General features: G+C 39.9%; 1 protein-coding gene across 1 annotated transcript in view; it reads left to right on the forward strand.

Annotated features, from left to right (window-relative positions):
* Positions 1 to 18,218, forward strand: part of BCAS1 (breast carcinoma amplified sequence 1) — a 41,934-nt gene that overhangs the window by 21,341 nt on the left and 2,375 nt on the right. The window contains exons 9-11 of the mRNA XM_009998651.1: positions 5,753 to 5,920; positions 11,436 to 11,501; positions 15,212 to 15,478. Coding sequence (XP_009996953.1) covers positions 5,753 to 5,920; positions 11,436 to 11,501; positions 15,212 to 15,478 — 501 coding nt within the window. The remainder of the gene's footprint in view (positions 1 to 5,752; positions 5,921 to 11,435; positions 11,502 to 15,211; positions 15,479 to 18,218) is intronic.

Genomic DNA, 18,218 nt, shown 5'->3' on the forward strand with positions numbered 1-18,218 from the left:
GTAGGGAACTCTACAGCTCTGAGCAGGTTTTGTTGCTACCAAAAATTTTAAGGGCTAGTTAAATAATTTGCTTGAATGCACTGAACTACAGTAGTATGTGAAATCTGACTTTTCACTTTGTGAAATGAGGCCATTTCTGCTTAATTAGAACTTCTTAGGTCTGGAGGCATCCTGAGAATGTTTTGTGAGTTTTCTGGAGGATATTTCTGCAGTAAAGAACTGAATTTGGCCTTAAAAAAAATAATAATACATTAAAACAAACAAAAACCTGCCCACTTGAGCACTGAATCCTTACCTATAAAAGGCTGGTGTGGCTTTACTGGATTTCCTGGACAGAATAATATATTTCCTTTGAATGACACTGGCGACCCAGTCAGGTTGATGCTAAAAAAAAAAAAAATAAAATTAAAGTCCTTAGGCTCCATGTTTGCCTCAAACTCAGTTTGAGTATTCTGTCTTTTTTCTGTAGTGTTTTTATCTTTCTTCCTGGCACCCTTAATGTACTGCCCTTCTGCCAGAACAGAATTGAAGCTAGCAACTGTTCCAACTAGGTGTATCACTCAGTCGTGTAGTTTTTCTTTTGAACTAACAAATAGCAACCACAACACTCCATAGATCCAGGATTCAGAACCATTTTCCCTCTTTCCAGGCAGTCACTCAAATATCTATCTTCTGATGAGCTTTCACTTCAAAGTAAAGCTAATGAAGTGGCTGTCAACATGTTGCAGTTAATGCTGCTGCTCTGACTACAGGCAAATAAATATGTAAAGGAGAAAAATAAATCCTTATTCAGCTTCTCAGATGGAAACTACTTTGGCTGTATTTGCCCCACTTCCTGATTAGTCTGCACAATAACTCTTACTCTAATGTTTGTCATACTGACTCTTTTTTTTTTGCAAATACTAAAGAAATATTCATAGGAAATTAAAGTTTGTAATTTCACTTGTGTTGGAAATGTGGTTTTCAAGACCTTGAAAATATCTGTTCAGGGCAGAAAAACATGATGATTCATTTATCTGATCAAAGCATGCCAGTAAATGATGGAGGGAAGTGATTGAGGGAGTATTATTTAGCCTACTCTGTGAATTATCCTTAAAAGCAGATATACTTTTTAAAAATTATAATTTTAAGCTGTTGTAATTCTGTTGCCACAGAAAAATTGTACCCTTCCTTCTGAGAGGTGTTTATGCACTGACAATAGAAACAGCAAACTGGTTAGCTATTCAGTGAAGCAGGATAATTCCTTTTATTGCTGAGCCTTCAACCATATTCTGCCACAGGAAAGCAAAGATAAATATTTGGCTGGAGTGTGCAAGATAAATGTTGTAGTTACAGAGGACTTACCAAGTTCCCCTATATTCCAGGATGGGAGCAGTTTACCTGGAATATACTACTGCCTAGCTGGAGGGAAGGAGTTTCTGGCCTTTTTTTGCTGGGTGAAGAAACTTTAAGGAGAATTCTCCCTGGCTGAGGAAGTGAGGAGAAGCATAAGCAATGGGCTTTTGGGGGCCATTTCACAACCTGTCACTGGAGCCAGGACTGCTGGCAGAGCTGCCATCCTGGGCAGCTGGGAGGGGCCTTGACCTCCCCAACCCAATGAATAAAACCAACTGGAAATGCTCCTGGGTTGTATGCAGAGCAGCATAGTTTTAACAATAAGCTGATAGTCATTAATACTAATTGGTTAGTAGTCTGGACTGTTATAGCTCAAGAGCTGCTGAGTGGCACCTTCAGGCAGATCACAGGGGGCTTCAGGGTGGAGATCCCAGAGCATGTTGATGGCTAAAGCTGATCTACCTTATCTGCAGCAACCTCTGTGGTCTTTGTGTTGGCAAAGGAGGCCAGGAAGGTGGGTTAAATGTCTAACCCCCTTGGCCTCCTGCCTGGTGAGTCTGCAAGCAGCAGGAAATTTCTCAAGCAAAAAGTCATCTCTCATACATTGTGTTAAGATAAAGGCTGCCTTGTGAAGAAGGTATGACCCAGGAAAAACAGGACTGTTCCTTGTGTCTAATGACATGCAGTGGAGAGAGTCAGTTCAGACTCTAGCACAAGATCAAAGCCATGCATTGTGTTTACATCAGTTTTGATGAAAGATGCCACATGGAAACAGAAACCCCAATCAACGTTATCCAGGTCACAAAATAAGTTACACTCTCTCTGCATGATCAGGAACCTAGATAAGAAAATGGTGCTTCCCCCAGCTAATAGGAGGGTTTGTAAGAACCAGAAGAAGACTCAGAGTGGACACAAACTTTCCACCATAACTGCTTTGAATAAGCTTGTTAATAGAAGAAAATTAGAGACACTGTAATTTAAGAGATGGAAGACTGCTTCCCAAAAGTTAGTGAAACAAAGAGCCTGGTAAAACACTCTCCATGGTGTGCTCTAGTTTCTGACTCAGGTTGAATTTACTACAATTTGTGCCAAAGGAAACTGGAGGCAGAATTTGGACCTATAAGTCCAGCAGCTTCAGTTGATGTGATTTATAACTATAAGATGATAACTCACATTTAAGAGAAGGCTTCTGCATTAAAGACTTGTGAAGCTGCTGGAGCTGGGTTGATTGCACAGTACTATTAGCTACAAACTGCAGTTTCTTCCTGCAACTAATCGTGAAACTCGATTTGATTTTTGTCTTTCTCCTAGGTGAAGTGAAGGAGTCACTTAGGCTGGTGCTCTAGAGAGCTGTTTAGTTTAATGTAGGATTCAAAGTTTATTGACTTTTTATCTTTGTCAAATTCTTCCTATTGTGCTTTACATTCCTGCCAGAAATACCTTGGTGATTCTCTTGAATGCACAAATGGAAATTTTTCTTCCAGTTTCTTAGGGGAAACAGGAACAAAAACTAAAAAATTTGTTCTTAAAAGTACATCAGAAAAGTTTCTTACTGAAAGGGGTTTTCCCTTCTAATGAAAGACCACGCAGAGACATTCGCTGCATCTCTGAAGCACACAATGTACCATGGTCGAGTGTCATCAGTCTCCACGGATCTGCCACCATGATCAGTTTTACTTGAGAGGATTTTGTGATTTATTTATTTTTTATCCCACATACTTGAATACCCTGATCTGATTGCACAGAAACTGTGGAATCTCCAACCTTGGAAAATCTAAAAGCTCAACTTATCAATTTCAAGTTTGAGTAGAAGGTTGGAGTAGGCCCCCAGAGATATCTTTGAGATCACAATATCATAAAAGATATTCAGTATCAGTTAATGTAGCCTTAAAGGGGAGATGGGTATACAAGAATAATTCCTGGAGATAACAGGAAAATTCTCATAAAATGAGTAATAGCAAGCCTAAGATCTCAAGCAAGAACTTGTAACTTTTGCAACAACTTTGATATGCCTAATGGGGTACTAAATTTAGGTAACTGCATAGGTACATAGCACGACTAACATTTTTAAAAAGTAAAAATTAGATATATTAAGACAGGATTTTAACTTTCCCAAAGCATCCCATGGAATCAATCAAGTAATGTACAAAAAGCCACTGATTAAACAAATCAGTCTCTCTGAGCAGTTGACAATCACTCAGCTCTTTATTTAAATAGACTGTGCTTTTCTGAGTTTAGCATTTTGCATTTGTTATCAGTAATGACACTAAAGCTGTTGCACAGACATAACTCACTGACTTGGGTTGCAGCTGTAACAATATAGCAGTAACATGATCCCAAATTGTAATCTTTGAATGATGAGCTCCAAGAAGCCAGGTTGCTGCTTTATTGAGGCACTGTTTCATTCATGCTATGAATCATTTCCTTCAAGAAAATAGATGGTGAATTGATTATGTGTATGTGTGAATAGGCAGAAATATATATTAAAATTATTATCTCAAAATGTTCATAAATATAAATTAAATCTACAATTCCATAGGGAAGTGGGCTGTGCTGCAGTAATCTCAGACAGCAGCAGACAAGAAATATTTATTCCTTCATTTTTCTTTTCCCTCCCCATCCCCAAAATATTCATTTCTTCCACAAAACAACAATGAGCAAAGCAAACCCCCTCATGCTGCTGTAGACATCAATGGCAAGTCCCCAGCTTGCATGAGGGGTTCCCCTAACTGAAAAATAATACAGAATTTAAAGGTATAATACTGAGAAAAATGCATAAATATATTGAATGGCTTCTGTATGAAGAGCTACGTAGATTAGGATTTCTCTTTCTGGCTCAGAAAGGAGTTGGCAGAAAGGAAGAGCAGAGCCAGAATGCAGAATGACTACTGGAACATAAAAGCTGAACAGGAAAGATCAGCCATTGCTCAAAACTAAAAGCAGTAGAGTACCAAATAAAATTTAGTGACAAAGTATTTTTTAAAAAAGCATACTGTAGTTGTTGGCACAGGATGCTGCTGGATGTCAGGAATTTCTATCAACTCATAAAATGTTTAGCTAAATTGCTGTAGAAAAAAAAAAAATCTGTGAGAGTTTATTAAACTAAAGATACTCCATGGGAATCACTGACTTGAAGACAACTGGAAAAGTGTATGAGGACAGTGGTACTTTAAGCTGCTGCTGGAGGAGGCAACAATTTTTTAGTACTCTGAGTCAGGATATGGGGCTGGGATAAATCTTTGTTGTTATCTTTTAAAATGTTCCCATGTTCACGTAGCTTTAATTTGGTCAAAATAACTGAGTATGCATTACATGTAAATGCCTGCAAGTACATGTAAAAATTGTGAAATATAAATAATTGAAGGTTTTTTTCAGTAGTTCTTTCCTGTGGTAACTGTAGCATACATTTCAGCTGTAACAATGCTGTAGTTTCCAGCAGCAGCATGTATTGAAGTGCCAATACCTATCATTTGATCCAGTATTGGAGACTGAGCTTGCAACTTATCCTGCTTTTATAATGTTCTGTACCTTTCTGCAAGAGGCTGCTAAAGGGCTTGCTTCAGGGCAAATTACCTGGTTATTAGTATAACAGCTTATTTTTATGGCAGAAAGGAAGATACTTTATACAGTTAACAGTGAAATGGGAATTTATTAGTAGTTCTTGAGGGCACAGAAGAATATTATTTACTAGGGTAGTAGATCCAGCTGAGGGAATGTGTGTTCAGCCTCCTGCCCAGCTGTGTCCCCACTTCCTACAGCAGAAATGTGCCTCCTCTTCACACCTTCTGCTCTGCAGGTTTTGTTGCTTGCTTTGACACGTTGAGCATTCCCAGGATACCCTGGAGAAGGCTGTGGAATGAGACATGCAGGAGACAAACCAATAAATCTTAGGAATTTCAGAGGAATTTGGAAACCACGTGGTTCTGGTTGAAGTAATATTATAATAGAAAGAACTTTCCAGTTACTCACAAAAGCTCAGTGGGACCCAAAATCCTTCTATAAAGGCAATGTTGCTCATTTTTAGCTATTTTACCTGAGTACTGTCTTCTTCAGGTACTGCTGCAAATGTAAGGAATTTTGAGTCTATTTAAATCATAATCAAAGAGAAATTATTGTTTAGGAACTGGTACTGCAGTGCAAGAAATACTTGCTTCCATTTAAACAAGAGCTTAAAATCTCACCAGTTGATATACTTTTTCTTTTTTAGTTGGGATTAATCAAATTCCTGCAGAAACCTGTACAGATGCAGTAACACTGAGAATGCTTTCATGCCATGTTTGTTCACGATGCACCAACTTACTGTGCTCTTGAAGCAATTTGTGACTTCTTTTTAAAAAAAAAATCAAACCCAATCCCCCACTGATTAAGTCCGAATGTTTTTTCTATTTTCTTTAACATTTGGCCAAAATAACCCCAGAACACATCGGAAGAAGCAGAGATCATAAGCAATGAAAAAGCAGACACGTCTCCAGAGGCAGTGACTCCTGACAAGGACGAGAGCAAGAGCCCAGAAGCTGCAGAAGTGAAACCGAGAAGAGAAGAAAGTAAAACCCCCAAAGCGAACCTGAGGAAGTTTTTTAAACTGGTAAGCAAAGCGTTCATTGCGGGGCTGAGGTGGTAATTCTTGAAAAATATTAGGGAAATGCCTGAACCAGCTCAGGAGCGAAGCTGCGCCCGTGGGCAGGGGCGTGTGGCACGGGTGGGACCGCGCCCGGCTCACCCCCCGCTCCGCCTTGGCCCTTTTTCCACCCCCGCAGCCGCGCAACACGGCGGTTCAAAGGGGAGTTACCACGGTGGAAGCTGCAGCTTCCCACGCAGGGGATGCGAGCCCTAGGCAGGTGCTCCTGGAGGAAAAGCCCCGCAGCATCACCCAGCCCCCCAGCATCACGCAGCATCACGCAGCCCCGCGGCATCACCCAACATCACCCAGCCCCGCAGCATCACGCAGCCCCGCACCGCTCCGGTCCCGGGCTTTTAGTAGGGAAACATTTTCGGTGGCAGCTGTAGGTTGGCTAAAGTGGCACTTAAATAGTACAATTGCTGTTTTAATGATGTTATGTATTAGATGGGGGAAAAAAAGAGGCTCATTCTCCTTCCCAGGAGAAGTCTGGAGGGAAGAAGGAAACCACTGAGGTGATGTGGTTGATACAGTGATGTGGTTATAGAACTGAAGAACTATCCTGATGGATTTGTGTACAAGCAACAGCCAGACACAATTCCTTCAGAGAATCTAGAAGAGTGGCCAGGAAAATAATCCAAATTTAGAACTCACGCTTGTCTGATTAAAACTGTAGCAGACCTTGAGGATTTGTTTAGAAATTTATCTATTTTGGCAAGGTTTGCAAACAAGTATGAAAGATTTCTATTTTTAATCAGTGCTGGTTTATTTTCAGGCAGCTACATGGTGTGGGAGTCAGAGTAACTTATACATTCAAATGTGAAAAAACATAATTTCTTATAACACAGCGTAATAAATAGTCCAGGTTGTCCAAACTGCTCTTGGGTACATGCTGGTACCTACAGCTGAGAACAGTCACACTGTCAGCAGTTAAAAATTCATGTGTCAGATTCTGGAAGGTACAAGCAACACCCCAAATCCTGTTTAATGTATTATTTAAAAAATATTAGTGTTTCTGTTCTTTTCAGTTGTTGTTAACCTCAGCCCAAACCACAATGGGTACATTTGCTTTTTTTTCCTTCAGTAGAAGAAAAAGTACTTGACTAGTTACTATGTAGCTAGTCTGGTGTATTTGAGGATCCACACTAAAATTCTTAATATCAGCCATGAATTATGCACCCAATGTGCTTTTAATTCCAAATAACACTTTACAAAATTAGTCGCTTTGGAAAAATCTCAACCTTGTTCCTCAATCCAAAAGGACTTGTGGTCATCCTGCATAGAGGCTCATCATGGTAGCACATGCTAGGCATGCAGGAGCAATGTGTATCCAACATTGATGTCTGTGGTGACTTCAACTCATGTCCCCCCTACCAAAATAAAAAAGTAGCACTGATTAAAAAATAAAGCTGTTCCACACCCATCTTAGTCACCATGGTAAGTAAATAAAAGCTGAGTTAGAAGTGGTAGATGTAACACTGCCCTAGTCTAGTATAGTACAGATTTGGGGCTAGAAAGAACTAGTATGTAGGCAAACATCTACCCACATGGGAAGCAGAATTGTCTTAACTGTGCAACTGGTTTTGCAGCTTTTTTGAAACCTTTAGCATCCATCTGCTTTTGGCTATCAATTTCCAAACAGATTGTGGATTGTTTTTATGTATTGTCCTTGAAGTATGTTCTAGGCTTTTTCCTCTCAATAACTTTTGGATTACTGGATCACTGCCATGCTGTTGTGCACAATCTGAGCTATGTAGCTGCCCTAGAGCTTTGTGCCAAGTGGCCAGCCAGTATTTCTGATTCCTAAGGCAGACAGGATTCTAAGCCACTGCTAAACCACCAGCTTCTGTAAAGCTTTTGAACTAGTAGTGAGTACTGAAAATGTACAAAATGTTTAAGACTCCAACACAGGCTTGATTTTTCTCACAAGGAAAAGTGGGGGAAGCTGCAGTGCTGTGGGGCTGAGACCAGAGATGAATCCTGCAGAGATGCCTAACAGAGCCCTTTAGCTCTGAACAGCTCTTGTGGCAGGCCATGTACTGGAAGGTATGGTTTCCACCCAGAAAAGGTTTGCTTCCACTGCAGTTTTTTCCTGAGGTCTGGCTACCCTACAGTAACAGCCACGAAGTGGAAGAATTCCTGAGCCAGGTTTGCAATAGCCACCTCACCCCTTGGCACCGGCATAATTCTGGCACCATGGGGCTCAGAGCAGAGCAATTTGAACATTTTGAGGAGCTGCCATTTGCAGCCTTCCCAGTCCTTGTGCTACTGTCATTAGTCTGCTCTTTCTACTAATGCTAGTTAGTTTACAGCTAACTCAGTGGGAAATGCCTTGAGGTGGTATCAGAGCCTGGACAAACCTGGCCACCCAGGGGATGCAGGTCACTGCCTCATCCAGCAGGTCCCCTTGGAGCACTCCTGCTTTGCTGCAGATAAGCAAGCCATGAATTCTTTAAGATAGGATCTTAACAAGCACAAGTATTGATGATCTCTGAAAGAAATCATGCTCGTCAATGGGAAGGAATGTGGCAGGACTTACTCCATAAAACCCAGGTTCTTGCTTACTGATACACTTTACTGGTTAGTCTCCATTCTGGCAATAGATGGATTATAGCTATGGCTGCTGAGAGAGACTGACTTTTAATTTTACATTAGTATGATAGTCTACTGGGTTTCTCTTCTGCCTGCAGAAGATGATCCCAAGGTATTCTGATAACATCCACAGTTATGTTAAATCTATCACCCAGGTGCCTGAGAAAAGAACCTTATTTTCTTAGGAGTTTAGACTAGGACTCAAGTTGTTTAATACAACATTGGTCTATCATGGTCCTCAGAAACTTCAGTCAGTTGTCCATGTGCCTCTGTTTTGACATATTCAGCTCAAGAGAGCACAACCTGACAGCAGGGAGACATCTAGATCCATAGCACTGCAGCAGTGTTCACACAAGGACAGCCACTGTGGGAACTAGGAGTACTTTACTCTGAAAAAGGCAGTGTGATCTCAAGACTGCCTCCTGACTTGGTCAGTGCAGGTGCCCCTTCTTACTTGTGATGGAATTGTTTACAGTTGAGAAGGTGACAAAAGTAATTGCTGTGGTTAAAGTAGGAGAGGATTAACTAATGCTATAAAAGCTACTGGGAAATTATGGAAAGAAAGTATTAGTTTCAATCTCTGTGATTCAGTAAGAAATTAAGAAATACCACTGCTCTTTTACGGAACTAGGCTTCACCCACATGAATGTGAATTCCTGTGCTGCCAGTAGACAGTCACTCATGCCTCATTAATCAAAATCAAATAGCTATCTTATTTACAGGGTGGGATACATCAGACCCAGTGCAGATGTCTGGACAGAAATGCTTGCACCTGAGCTAGTCACCCCAGGTTTCCTTTAAAGGCAGCAAGTAGAGGCAAGCAGGTCTGAGTGCCCCTTAAGACCTAGGACACATCAGATGATGAGTCCTGAAAGCTCCTGCTTTTCTCCATAACATACAAACAGATGCAAAGCTAGGTAAAAATAAATCCTTTCAAAAATGTCTGGTTTTGAGGCATTTTGTGGAGATAAGCATGTAAAATGGCAGCTTTTAATCATAATGAGCAGAATTACCAACTGTAAACTGAGCCTTTGTCCTCAGCTGGGAAGCTGACTGGCAGCAGGGTTGGTCTGAGACAGCACTGACCACAGCCTCTGCAAACAGAATTGCTGGATTAATGAAGATACTCCCAAGGAGAATATATCTTTCTGGTGTAACAAAAGAATATTATTTCCAAATTGTCTTCAGTGTCTGTGTTGGCCCACTTCCCCACATGAATACATTTTAAGTAAAAACAGTACTTGGAATCAATAATAACTTTGTTGTCCCACATTGGTTTTCCTTTGTTATTCATGAAAATGTAGCATCTATTACTGGTCCCATCCTCCTCCACTTAAAGATATGCTGATCCACCTTATTGCCACAGAAAGCAGAAGACCTTTTCAGGAAGCTCTCAGCAGCAGCAACCCTAAATGACCAAAGGCAAGGGTGAGAGGTCAGAAGCACTCTGGAGAGAAATCCTTGTGATCCTTACCTATATATATACTGAAAAGTATTACTAAAGATGGGCTGAAATAGAAATGCAAACTAGATCTTATCATAATACATCTTCATATACTCTGGACTGAGTTTCTATACTGTAATGTTAAGACAGACCACACTGTGCTTCCTCTCCCCATTTCTGTAACCTCTTACACAGATAAGGAGTCACGAGCATAAACATGCAGGAGGCTTCACAGCAGCACGTTCCAGAAAGACAATTGTTCCCACAATTTGTGACAAATGCAGGATCGTCATGGAGTGGTTTAGTTTTCTCTCATGCTGCTGCTACATATTGATTTGTTGTGGGTTTTTAGGAAAATAGGAGACTGTCATTGCAATAACACCAGGCATAGGATCAAACTGGTAATGTTGTGCTTCAAGTAACAATGTACAAGCTGCCGAAAACCACAAATCTGCCTGATCTATCTTTAGAACGAAAGTCACATCCTTTCATTGTTTTCATTGAACTTATGCAATGAAAAATGACATTTAAATTTGGGCAGTTTGAAATTTTCGAGTTTGTGCTTTACTGCTAAGCTCTGTGGCTTATATGCTACCCAGGAGAATACCACGTTGAACCCTCTAACATGCTTTTTAAAGAAACATACATACTATTCCTTTTGTTCCTTTTATATTACTAATTGTAGCTAAACCTTAATCTAATTGTCACAAAGCTTGTATTTTTTTCTCAGTGAGCTAGTTATGTCAAACAGGTCTTTCTCAATTTTTAAATCTAAACGAAAACAGGGGATTGTACCTTAAAAATGTATTTCAGAGTCAAGGTTTCCTCTGAATGACCTGCCAGTGCTGCAGCCTCAGGGTCTGCTCTCATTGTCCTCGCTGGGAAGAGCAGGCACCAGGAAGGGCCATTACTGAGATGTATTGAGAGAGAAGACATGAACTGGAAAGCAAAATTTGCTAAAAATGGATACTGATGATAAAATATAAAAAATATATCCATAAAGCTGAGTGGGTTTTAATTATTCACGGAATATGCACTTAGTATGATTGTTAAATAGAAGCAAAGTCCCACTAGATCTTATAAAAAAGATTCGCCTCTTAAAAGCAAGCAAAAGCTCTTTCCTAGAAAACTGCAGTGGCAGGACTGATAGCACTGTCTTGTTTACTGGCTGATATGATCTCTGGTCTACTGAGACCTCATTCATATTTCTCAGACTTGCAAGAGACAATCACTTCCCATAGAAAAGAACTGGCAAAAACCTGCCTTAGAGATGGGGGTATTTAAAAAATATTAGTAGAGTTTCTGAAATGTCTGGTTTTGGTTTTGCATTGTAAAGAGGATCCTAAAATCAAACTTTGCCTTCTTTGATTTATGTGTGTTTTCTTATTAAATTAATGCCTCAAACAGGAACCCAGTTAGAAGTCCTATAATCCTTTGTTATTTTAGTCAGTCAAGGGTGATGGAGGAACAAGCAGTTCAGAAGAGGTAAATGGCCCAAGCCCCAGTCACCAAGTAAGTGCCTGGATTTTTTCATCTTTTGGTGATGGGTTGTGTCACCTACTTCCATACAACTCTGGCTTTGGAAGTATAAAAATCACTGAAAGGAAAAGGCTACATGCTCACCAAGCTTCATATATTTACATATTTCTATACTTACATATTTGTTTTACCTATTCACACTATTAAACAAGATTTTCAAGGGTCACGATCAGATGAAAAAAAGCACGTTTTTCCAGGTGTGTTCCTTTTCTTAAAATATTGGTTTTGTTCAATTTGATTCCTATCTCTCTTCCTATTATTTTACTTCCTGCATGTTGCTTGGCTTAGGCAATGAAACTAAATACAGCTAGAATATTTTTTACTTTGTTGATTTACTTGTCTGCTGAGGAAAGGATCATTTATGAGGAAACTCTATAGAAGAGAAATTTAACTGAGAATGAAAAACATTCACTGCAATTTGATGAAAGCCATGAAAATATTTTTTTTTTATTCTGTTTGTTTCTTTCCTTCTATATTCATAAAAGCTAAACCCAAACTTTGGATGTGATCATGATATTATATGCTTTATAGCTTTAAAAATGCTTTAGAAAAATCACAATTTCATTATACAAATACTGTTACCTATTCTGAGAGTCAAACTCATCTGTTCCAAGTCAAGATATCCAGAATAATTACACTCATTAACAAGAAATATAACACAGTTTCTGTCTATAGGCATAAGGTTTCCTTTAACCTGAGAGCAAAACTGACCTTTCAGAATTTCCTTTTTTTTAAATCAATAATAAAATTACATTCTCATTTCTCCTATTTGCCTGATATCCTATGATACTAAGGTTAGCCTTTATGAATAATTTCTCTAAAAACATCCTAAATGTAGAAGGTCTTGTCTTGTAACATTTATTGCTTATTTCATACAGCGGGTTTGTGAAATCATGTGGGTGAGTATAAGTTACAATCCTGGGTCTACTTTTTATTATTGTAATTAGCAGCCAGTTTCCTTCCATATTTTTTTAATCAGCTTTAGTCTTCTTTCTCTCACTTGCACTGGTGTAAATTAGCACAGTTTTACTACACAGAAGAGCTCAAGAAGAACTGTATCTGCTGTTGACTTTTTCCTTATTTAGAATTTCTGTGAAATGATCTCCTTACATGACGCTATCACATCTCTGGAATGCTGTGATTCTTCTTTGCTTTTCATCACTGTCACTGTGTGCCACAGACATGCATTACAACATGGATCCCAAATCTGCAGAAATGTACAGGTCTGCCTTTTGTGCTTAAAAAGCAGTCTTGGATCGAGACTTCCTTGTAGCATAATGGAGAAAAACATTATCCTGGGGTTTTTGGGTTTGTTGGGTTTTTTTGTTGTTGTGGTGTTGTTGTTTTTTTAGTGGCACTGTTACTGTTGAGAGAGTAAAAGCAAATCTGTCAGGTGCAGATCACCCTTTAGAATAAGAAACATTAACATGTTTCATTATTCATAGGCTTCACTTTGTATTTCCTGAGCTGCTTCCATCAATATCAAATTTGCCAATTTCCTGCCTTTCAAGGTTAATATGAAACACCTCAAAGAGATTATCTGATTGGAATTTATTTATATATTTTTCCTGGAAAACATATTATGAATATTTTTTTAAGTGTTTTGTTTGACTAACATCAAAGCCCAAACCTGCTCAGAGAAACAGTCCTTTTGCATCCAGTTTGGATTTGGCTGCACTACTGTTACCATGAGTCTCCTACACAATAAACACGTGTGGCGAGGAAGACTCAACTCTGACTTTACACCTGCAGAATAAACCCACAGATTTCATAGCATGTTAGTAAAGGTTAGAAGTTGTTCTGGCACCTTTGAACTCAGACATATCCAGTCTCACAGCCGTATTTGGGGAGCTCTAGTTATTTTTGAACTGAATATGCACATTTGCAGTTGTACCAAAAAGAAACATTTTGGAAGCAAACTAAGGCGGAGAAGAGTAAGAAGGATCCTGTCAAACCAACCAATGGGTTCAGTAACTTAGAGCATCCTGTCTGATAGTTTAAAATGAGTCAGAAAGAAAGAGACAGAACTGCATTTGGGTTTATGAAGTTCAGTTCTTCCCTGAGCTGGGGGAGCTCCTGCATCACTTGGGTGCTCAGAAGTGCATCCAAGCAGATCCCTCTCCTCAAGCGAGGGGAGCAAGATGCTGGCAGCGCACGGTGGCAGTGCAGCCCCAGGTGACAATTCTGGTCATCGAGGTGACTGAATTTGCTTTAATAAACTATTGGCACTCAGAGGGAGCCTGCCTGTGGTGTATGGGGCTACTGATCACCTGCAGCTTCAGATTTCCTGTGCTTTATCTCCTGCAGAACCAGAGCAAAGACTAGCTTCATGACTGTAGTTTTTAATTCAAAAAGCACACAAAAAGCCAGATACAAGCAACTATATACCCCCTGTTATGTATTGCCTTTGGAAAAGGAAATTGTTAAATACAAGCACATATTTTTTTGAGGACTTAAGCTAACTGGTCAAGATTGAATGTATTAAATGATCGCAGGTTCTGTAATTTAAACATGGGGGATTTTTTCAGATTATATGGGGAAGAAAGGTGAATCAACTGAAAAAGACCAGGGGTTGTATTGCTACTCCCTCTCATTCTTATTTCCCCTCAATTAGAGAGGCTTGAGGTTTGTTTTTTTAAATAGATATGAGAGGTGTATTTGCATTCTGTTTCTCTAGAGTTTCTGCTTTCAGGTTTTTCTCTGAAATCATGATGTCTAAAAATGTATTTGTTTTTAATGAAAGGTAGACTTGTCACATAAGGGTAAAATTCTTGGCCTTTATAAGAACACCAAATATTTCAAAACTCAGAAGGTAAAATCCCCCAAGTTGGAAAAACTACACAGCATTAATCTCTGGGCTATGCCTTGAGGGCAGATGTAAGATTGTGTGCTATTTTAATTATGTTAATAAGGCAACATGATTTTTTTTCATCAGAAAAATCTTATTTGCAAACAGATCTCTTAGCAAAACCTTATCTAGCCATTTGCTGTGCTGCAAACAGCAACAGTTGCACTGTCTTGTCCTTTGTTTGCCAGATCTGATTTTTCTCCTGTGCACTTCAAATATATCCCATAATTCTCAAAGTTCCAGAATCTTTTCCTTTACTATAAATAGGTGTTCTGTCATTATGTTTGTCTTGGGAATATTTGCTCTCTCTTCTTTTGCATTTGCACATAATTTTTTTTTTTGGTGCTGTGGCCTTCCATAGCCAAACTCTGTTGTTAATTTTTTTGCTGGAGGGTTGCATTTTTAGAGGGGACTTGTTTTTATCCTTTGCTTTATGGTGTCTTTTGCTTCTTTTTTCTCCCAAGTCTTTCCATTGCACTTTTTGGGTGCTTTCACAGACTGGGATGGAAAAACTGGGGGAGTTTTGTGCCTCTCCATGCATCTTCTCTGCCTCCTAAAACAGATCCAGCATAGACATGCACAGAAATAAAGCAGGTCTATGCAGGGATGGTTTGATCTTGCAGTCTTTGGTCAAGTAAGTAATTCTATCAGTTCCCTGGGAGTCCTTCTGTATGTCAAGGCTGCAGGAGTTTGTCCCAAACTGTAAATGAAAACGTGTTGGACAGTAGGATTTCTCTCTGCCAGGTGGCCTTTCATTTCTAAATATATTTATGGATTGCCTTCCAAAATGTTTACATTGCACACTAAAAATAACCATTGTTTGAAACTGCTTTAGACATTAAACTCCACAGAGAGGCCAGTTGCCCCAGCTGAAAGTGAACCTGTGGGCCAAAAGAGCAAAGAGAGTTCAAAAGACAAGAAGTCTTCAGTGGTGCTGAGCAAGCAAAAGGGCAGCAAACAGGAAACCAGGGAGCAGCCAGACTCCAGGGAGCAGCCAGCAGCCGAGACCGACTCCATCCAGAACGGAGGAGACTCTTCGAAGGAACCCTCCTTCAAGAAGACAGAGAAGAGGCAGTCACTCGGAGGGTTTTTTAAGGGTCTTGTACGTTAACTTCATCTTACCTTTATAGCCATTTTTCAGCTGATTTCAGCCTGCAGCCTGCAAGCTGTTAACTATGCAAGATTTGTGCTCGGATGGAGTGCCCCTTCACGAGCAGCTTGTGGGGCTACAGTCAGAGAGCAGCAAGTTTTTTGGGCAAAGGCAAGAAAACTTGTGCCTTAGGGTACTGATTCACAGGCAGGTGTGGTTTACTATGGGAGAGCTGTAATTGTTCCCACACCCCTGTTTTAGAGGTTCATGCTTTGGCTACGGCGATGACTCAGCTCTTCCTGCAGCAGGTACTGAACCACCTACAAATTATGGTGTATTTCTAAAGGGAAAGTGGAGGTGGTGCTGGTTTCCCAGAGTAACCTGCCTGCCATCATAGTGGCTCAGCTGCTGCTTCAGAGCAGTTGGGACAACCCTGCCGGGTGGGAAATCCCTGCAAGTTAAAAATCAAGGTAGGCCACTGGGTGGGTGGGAACCAGTTTAGTGGTCACTAGATACATGCCTCATGTTAGCAATCAGTTATAGACTAGTTAAAGCACACCAAAAAATACATGTGGTATTTTTTCTTCCTGCTTTGTTTTGTTATATCTTACCCTCAATTTGCTATGTCCCCTTCAATGGCACCTGAAATGTAGAAATGAATTCAGTGTAGTTAAAATCCAGGTTTCTATAAGGTTTGGTGCTACTGATGCAGCTAGTGGTTCCTCAGAGCATTAAATAGATAGAAACCCTTTTTTCCCCCCGTGTCCATATTCAAGGGCCAATAACAGCACAGGTTAGACCTGAGACTGCCACTCAAGCCTCTGCAAGATTTCCATTGCTTTTTATAAATCAGTTGGAAGGATGCAGTTTGTTCCTCTGTCCTCACACTGTCCCACCTGCAATGAATCCACAGAGCTATGGGGTCATTGGAAACCTTGTGTGTAAACTAAGCTTCATGACCAATTTCAAGTGATGTAAAGAAACTAAACAGATTTGACTGCTCCCTGCAGTGATTCTTAGTGAATCTGGCCCCCTGAGAGACATACAGCTTTTCTTCCTTCCTATTCTGCTTCTAAGGCTGTCAGGAAAGAAAAAGCCAGCTAGACCATCCTCCAGGCCTGAAGGAAGAAAAGTCAAGCAATATAGATTGAAATGGTAATGCAGATTTGAAAATTAGCCTTGTTAGGATACTGGGTTATAAAGTCAGGCTGCCATGCAGACCAGTATGACTCATTCAGAAGCAGATGTTTTTCTCTATCAGCAGTGTTTCATTTGCACACATTTCACAGAATTACTGTGGATCCTACTGAGGGCCATTTGCATTACCATAATAATTACACATAAGAGGAATTAAGAACAAAAGGGAAATAACTTTCTGCAATACTGATTAGTTCAGCCACTTCTGCTGTTTTACTCCATTATTCTGGGGTAAAATCCCCATCCAACACAAAATCAGTGGGATTTTCATGTAATTTCAATGAAGCAAGGAAGTCCTGGCTTCTACCTGGAGTAACTACCAACTTGCAGTGACTTCCGTACGCCTTGGCTCCTCCAGCAGTGAAATCAGGAGTTCCATTATTTAAACCACTTAGATGATGGTAAAAGATCTCTTACATCAACTGGAGGGGAGGAAGACAGCCACATTTTTCTGGCATAAGTTGTCTAAAAATGGGGCAAATGTTAACTACCTCTGTTCTTTCCAGAGATGATTGAGATTTGTTTCTCCGGTCTGGAGGTTTGTTGAAATGTAGTACTGACATCCCTCCTTCATCAAAATACTTACCGTTGCCACTGTGTGTGAAAGGGTTTGTCTGTTGACAATTGGACTCTATTTTGTATGGTGTTATTCATCCAAACTTTATCTAGAAATCTTTCCTAAAGTTTAATAATAGGTACAAATTTAGAATTATTCCAGAGATGGCGATATGAGGAGCCAGCAAGGAAACATGGTTTCAAATGCAAGTTCATGAAAGAGAGAGGCAGGAAAGGTTTCTCTGATCCAAAGGACAAGAAAAAGCTTTTTTGATCAAGAGAGGGGATTATGAAGAGGTAAAAGGCCATTTGGGGGAAAAAAATGCAGAATAGATGTAGAGGAAGTAGAGATGTTCTGTGAGATATTTTTGCTTGCTTACGTAGTATGTCAGACAGCTTGGCTGTATAGTCCTTTATCTTCTGTTGCAATTATAGAGGTCAACATTACTCCTACAGCTTCTCTCTCTCATTAACAAAAGATGGTTCATAAAAAAGATATTTTTTATAATACTATAAATTATTTGGTTGTTTATTGTCCTGTTAAACTGGGAGGAAAAAAAAAAAAAACACAATAATGAGGTCTTCGTATGGAAAATACCTCCCAGAAAATTACTGCCTCTTTCTGAATATCCTCAAGATTACCCTCACCTAAGGAACCTAATTCTGCAATGCTGCTAAGAAGTGCTGTGCACATCTCCTAGGTGATCATACTATGTCCCAGAAAGGTGTAATCATTAATCTAACTGTATTAGATCACACACAAGCCGATGCCAGAATTTCCATTTCAATACAACAGCTCAAATACCTGGTAGCAATTCAGCAGAAATATTAAGCTTTATGCTGATAAAATAGCAGCAGAGGACACTCAACAGCAGATCCAGGCCCTTGCTCACAAACTGCCCACCAAGCTCCTCCTAAGTTCTGGTGAGGTATTTCAATAGCAGCTATTTTAACACTACTCTCCTGAATCTGTCAATTCCTCTGGGAAAGGGCACTGAGG

This window comes from Chaetura pelagica, unplaced genomic scaffold, assembly GCF_000747805.2.
Source record: "Chaetura pelagica isolate M959 unplaced genomic scaffold, ChaPel_1.0 scaffold275, whole genome shotgun sequence".
NCBI lineage: Eukaryota > Metazoa > Chordata > Aves > Apodiformes > Apodidae > Chaetura > Chaetura pelagica.